Below are 6,634 nucleotides of genomic sequence, written 5' to 3' on the forward strand. Positions count from 1 at the left end.
ACTCCATCCCTTTGTAAGACATACATACTAATGATACAGAGTAGTCGTTGGTTAACATTCTTTGACTAAATTGGCCTATTCTCATTTCTCATCGATCCAGACTTTGATTACACTATCTTATCTTATCTTATATAATACAGACGTTACTTCAAAAAAGAAGACGATTACGTCCTACGCGTCATGCATTCAGTCATGCATGTTAACCAATGACTTAAATTCAGCCAAGTCACTGGTTTTCCTGGCTAGCTCAGGCAACCCATTTCATGCTCTAATAGCACTAGGGAAGATGGAGTATTTGTACAAATTTGTCCTAGCATATGGGACGAGTAAAACTGACGTCTTTTTTCTGACTGTTCCTTGTTCCCCCCAGGTGTGGCTGTCAAGAGAAATGTAGTCTATTACGCCTGCTGTGAGGAGCCGTTCCCTGACGTCACGTTCACTATTCAACTCAGGCGACGGACCATCTACTATTTTATGAACATTATCATCCCTTGTATCATTCTAAGGTAAACACTTGCTTATCATATAGTATCATTCATTGTCAGATACATGCCTGTCATGCATTACGTCCTTTCTTGTGACATTGTAATGTGTTTACTTAATAGGAATTATCTCCCTTTTTATCTTCAAATGGGAAGCGTGGTCGAGAGGCCAAGCTGAAAGCTTGAATTTGGCTTGGCTACCTAGAAGGGGGCTCGAGGTTCGACACCCGACTCGGGCAGAGTTGTGTTTACTGAGCGCCTAAAGGCAGCACGGAAAACCAACTCCTAGATACCCCTTCCCCCCACTCGTCCACAAATGAGATTGGATTAAAAGCGCTCTGAGCATGCTATAAGCATGAAAGTAGCGCTATATAAAAGCTATAATAATAATATTCTCAATTATGCAACTTTTAGCTGTGTATCAGAAATGAATTCATTATAATATATATCCCATAAATAGAGATGTTTAATTAAATAAATCGAGTTGAAGTTTTTACAAATTAAAAAGAACATTTCACGTGTAGTGTAGATGTACTTTGTTACTAGGATATAGAGAACTCAAGTAAAATGTATTTGGCTAGAACCAAGGCGTGCATCTACCCTGGACTTACTATTACCTACGTTTAAAAAACACACACTCTGTAAGGCCGTTAGTAATCTCATTAATACAAGTTTGCTTATCTGCTGCTATGTGTTTAAAAAGGTTGTACAAAATATTTTAATTCCGGTAAATTGATGATTTAAATATTAAATATTATATGGGGCATACATTCATACATTGGCGAGATGGGACATACATTCATACATTGGCGAGATGGGACATACATTCATACATTGGCGAGATGGGACATACATTCATACATTGGCGAGATGGGACATACATTCATACATTGGCGAGATGGGACATACATTCATACATTGGCGAGATGGGACATACATTCATACATTGGCGAGATGGGACATACATTCATACATTGGCGAGATGGGACATACATTCATACATTGGCGAGATGGGACATACATTCATACATTGGCGAGATGGGACATACATTCATACATTGGCGAGATGGGACATACATTCATACATTGGCGAGATGGGACATACATTCATACATTGGCGAGATGGGACATACATTCATACATTGGCGAGATGGGACATACATTCATACATTGGCGAGATGGGACATACATTCATACATTGGCGAGATGGGACATACATTCATACATTGGCGAGATGGGACATACATTCATACATTGGCGAGATGGGACATACATTCATACATTGGCGAGATGGGACATACATTCATACATTGGCGAGATGGGACATACATTCATACATTGGCGAGATGGGACATACATTCATACATTGGCGAGATGGGACATACATTCATACATTGGCGAGATGGGACATACATTCATACATTGGCGAGATGGGACATACATTCATACATTGGCGAGATGGGACATACATTCATACATTGGCGAGATGGGACATACATTCATACATTGGCGAGATGGGACATACATTCATACATTGGCGAGATGGGACATACATTCATACATTGGCGAGATGGGACATACATTCATACATTGGCGAGATGGGACATACATTCATACATTGGCGAGATGGGACATACATTCATACATTGGCGAGATGGGACATACATTCATACATTGGCGAGATGGGACATACATTCATACATTGGCGAGATGGGACATACATTCATACATTGGCGAGATGGGACATACATTCATACATTGGCGAGATGGGACATACATTCATACATTGGCGAGATGGGACATACATTCATACATTGGCGAGATGGGACATACATTCATACATTGGCGAGATGGGACATACATTCATACATTGGCGAGATGGGACATACATTCATACATTGGCGAGATGGGACATACATTCATACATTGGCGAGATGGGACACAGGATTGAAGACTTGGGCGACATAATGTGTAATCCCGTACTCTAGAAATAGCTAATCGCGTTTACAAGTTGTATCAATGTTACACTGTTGTATCTCTTTAAACTGCAGAGATTGAAAGTCTTTAGTCTCTTGCCTGTTACATATTGTTGCTGCGAATAAAAAAAAATTTTCTTCCTTCTCTGCAGCTTCTTGTGTCTTGGCGGGTTCTTGTTACCATCTCAAAGTGGAGAGAAGATAACTCTGGGTCTCAGTGTCCTGCTGACCATCACAGTTTTCATGCTGATGGTGGCCGATAAGATGCCCCAGACTTCAGAGTCCATTTCAGTCATAGGTCAGATTTTGATCATAGTGTGCAAGTATTTCTGTTCCATTTTGTTTCCATGCACGTATGTAAGCCCACCCTTAACAACTTCTTACTAGACAAGTAAAAGTTGTCAATGAATATGAAGTGATATATGGTTGGTAATTCTAGTAAACCAGGTCGCATACATTTCTAGTTGTTTACTTACTGTTGGTGGACATTATTTGTTGCTGTTGTTGTTTCTGCTAAGACAGGGGTTCTCAACCTGTGGGTCGCGACCCCTTGCAGGGTCGATTGACGATTTGTCAGGGGTCACCTAAGACCATTGAAAATATGGATTGTATTTTGTCTATTCTTCTATAGCTGTGGGGGGGGGGGGGTCGCAGCAGAGTGGGGGGTTGTAAATAGGGGTCGCCGTGCTTAAAAGATTGAGAACCGCTGTGCTAAGAGATTTCATTACCACACGTTAAAAAACAACAAATAAACATACAGCAATTTTTGTTTCTCTAGAAAATTAAAGTTAATATAGTTTGTAGTATTATACCTGTGATGTGAATGTCGATATGTATTTTTTTTTTCTCTTTTCCCTCATTAGGCGATTAAAAAAAAAATGCAACACTGGAGCTTATAATCTAGACTTATAAGAGAACAAAACTACGTCCAATGTGCTTTTCTCTTATTTTGTTATTTTGATGTGTTTGGATTGGACTGTAAAAAGCACACACCTGATTAGATATACGTATGAATGCTTAATCGAACTAGATCACTTATGCAAATATTGAATGTAGGAAAGTGTAAGCTTTTAATGTCCTATATCGGACAAAGTTGTGTCTTAAGAACATCTTGAACTCAGCTGTACCACCAAATCTTCGGATATCTGCTTTCATCAAAGCACGTCTGAGTGTTAAGGGATCACCTGAGTCATCCTCACTTGGCTGTTGATGAAGTTTTTAAAGAAGTAGTGGCTTTGAATCTCTAGTCTGGCTACGTGTTACACTAAGTTAAACTTGAATAGCTAGATACTATAGTAGATAGAGTTGAAGTAAGCATTCTACTTGACCGTGTAGTTTTGTTGTGATGCCATTTTTTTTTATTTTCTCTGTTTCCAGGAATCTATCTTATGGTTGTATTAGCTACCAGCTGCCTGTCCGTCCTCTCCTCTGTTTTAATACTCAGCCTCCACCACCAGCATGGGAGACCATCGAGGGCGCCACTGTGGCTCCGGAAACTGTGCTTCAATATCATCTCTACTGTTCTCTGCTTGCAGCAGAGGCGCAGGACGATACACCCACTCGGGGTCAAAGTGGAAACGCCCAAAGGGAGCAACGGTTTTAAGAAAGAGGCAAAGTTCCGGTCAAGCAGTAAGGTGGCCAGTAGCGAGGATGAGAGGGAGTACTTCCGGATGGACCACAGTGGCCAGAACTCTCATGGGGAAGGCGTAGCCAACAAGGGCCCCGATCGATTCAAGCCAGCCAAGAACTACACTTACGATCAATGCTACCCACCTCGGAACGGGGCGCGGCACCCTTACGCCCCTCGGAAACACAGCACGTTGAAGCAGTACAAGTTTTACCCTTCCAGCGGGCCGGCACGAGGCGCCGCGGGGCATTCCGACAGCAGTTTCAGTGATAAACACTCAGGCGTCGCCGCCGAGGGCGCGGACATAGAGAGCCTGGATGACGACTCCTGCGACGAGGCGAGGCCGAGGGTGGAAGCATCCCGCCACCGCCAGACTTACAGCGTGGTGGTCAAGTACCTGATCAACCTGATCCAGACACGCCACGAGGGCGAGGTCAGAGACGAAGAGATCTTTCAGGAGTGGCACGACGTGGCCTTCGTTCTGGACAGGCTTCTCTTTTATCTCTTCTTCCTGATCACGCTGGTTTCCACCGTGACAATACTGGAGATGAGGCCGGAGGAGGAGAGAATTGTTTGACCATTCACGTGACAAGTAGACTTCTTCAGGCGCCGGAAGCTCTAATACTGTGTATACCGCTTCCCTAACTTCTAATACCTAATCTACAACAAAACCTTAGGTCATTCTAAAGTGTAGGACTATACAATGATAACAATCAGGGCCGGCCTCAGGCATAGGCGAACTAGGCAGCCCCCTAGGGCCTCCGATTAGTGATGGCCTCAACCTGCACTCAAAAAATTTAGAGAAAAAAAATGCGAAACTTGGATCAGATCTCAAACACAGCAGAACTCGATGAATCGTCTGCTAGCCTCGCTCTAAGTCTCTACTGTGAGTCAAGGTGCCATTTGGAACGCTAGGGGAATTGCGCTATATGAATTTATTTTATTTGTTGATTTAGGTATAGATGCAGGATGGTTTCAATCCATTGCGTAATTTTATTTCTAGGTCTTTTTATTTTCTATTTCATTTGGAGCTACCAAATCCATTTCGCCTAGGGCTTCCAACTACTTTAGGCCGGCCCTGTGATTAATGTTATGACACATGAAATAGATGGAAGCCTTCATTGAACATCATTAAATCTCATAGTTTGTGTCCTGTCAACACGTGTACATTAATAGCCATGTCGTGAAGACTATTGACAATGTACACATCATTTCTTCTCGATGCATCTCCAAACTTTATTGTATAACATTTTCAATGAACCACTTCTGTTTAGTCGAGCAAAGACTAACAACCTTTGGGCCGTTTGGTAAATAGTTTCTTTATTTATTTAACCCTTTCTTATTTCAAGTTTGTTGAGGTTTGTTGTTGGTTTTTTTTTACTCTCTCTGAGGTATTAGTCTCAAAAAGCGCCAAATTTGAATATTTTTTTGTAAAACTTTTCATTATCCCATCGAGCTGAAATCTCGCTCATAATCTCGTGGTGCGTGACAACACATTTTATTAAAATTTCAGAAAGATCATTAGTGCATTTATGAAAATAAATGTTTTTGTTATGTTGTGAGAAGACTAATTAGTGGCCATTTTAATGTTCTATTCATTTTTAAGTCATTTATAGATCTATATATTTATAGTTGACCTTTCGTCGGTTAGATGAGTTGGTTAGAGCGTCGTACTAGGAAAGTGAATGTCGTGGCTCAATCTTTTATTGGTATTTTTTTTCTTTATTTCTCAATGACATATAAAATTGGAATATTTAGTTGACCATATTATTTTAACATAAAATAGAAATTGATTTTTAAACAAGAAAACATTTAAAAATACAATTTCAAAAAACAAAGTGTATATTAAGTGTAATTGTTTCAATTACTTTGATCAGTCATGTCTCTATATTAATATTTGACCTAGACATAATAAATCTGTGAGATTAGAAATATGTTTACCGATTGTTTTTATTTATCTTTAAGATTTCTCGATGCGCTATATTCACTTGTCTGGACCAGTTGGGAAAGGGGGAGGGAAGAAGGGGGTATCTTGATGAATGTTTACACTTAAGGCTCAAGAGTCCTCAGGGGGACTAATTCAACTTATAATCACATCTGTCAAGTACGATTTCTTTCACTTGTTCAAGATACCAAACAAAATAATTAATTACCGATATTTAATTAACTTTAGTTTTTCTCAAATATGGTCAGGTACCATTTAGAGCTGTGTGGACTCAGCAGCGCCCTGAAGATCCCTGAATTAAATCTCAGTCCTCAGCAGGATTCGAACACAGAACTCCTTGGTTCTGAAGCTAAACATTTTAACCCTCAGCCATCGCGCCTCCTATATAAAGACTAAAAATAAAATGATATATAACATAACATAATATATTGCTTATGATGATGTTTTCTGAAAAATCATTTTTCTAACGTTGGTATAGAGAAAAAATTTGAACAACATAAAGTATGAATGTATTTATATTTACAATATGTATATATACTGTTTATTTCAAACATGCTAATAACAATTCTCGATCACGATGTTTCATTGTGTCAACGGTCAATCA

General features: G+C 40.0%; 1 protein-coding gene across 1 annotated transcript in view; it reads left to right on the top strand.

Moving 5' to 3' along the window:
• LOC106080166 (neuronal acetylcholine receptor subunit alpha-10-like) overlaps positions 1–6,632 on the top strand; it is a 57,935-nt gene extending 51,303 nt beyond the window's left edge. The window contains exons 7-9 of the mRNA XM_056021689.1: positions 371–506; positions 2,611–2,756; positions 3,836–6,632. Of these exons, the coding sequence (XP_055877664.1) occupies positions 371–506; positions 2,611–2,756; positions 3,836–4,662 (1,109 nt within the window). The 3' untranslated portion in view covers positions 4,663–6,632. The remainder of the gene's footprint in view (positions 1–370; positions 507–2,610; positions 2,757–3,835) is intronic.
• The last annotated feature ends 2 nt before the right edge of the window (positions 6,633–6,634 follow it).

The sequence above is a fragment of the Biomphalaria glabrata genome, chromosome 2 (assembly GCF_947242115.1).
Source record: "Biomphalaria glabrata chromosome 2, xgBioGlab47.1, whole genome shotgun sequence".
Taxonomy (NCBI): domain Eukaryota; kingdom Metazoa; phylum Mollusca; class Gastropoda; family Planorbidae; genus Biomphalaria; species Biomphalaria glabrata.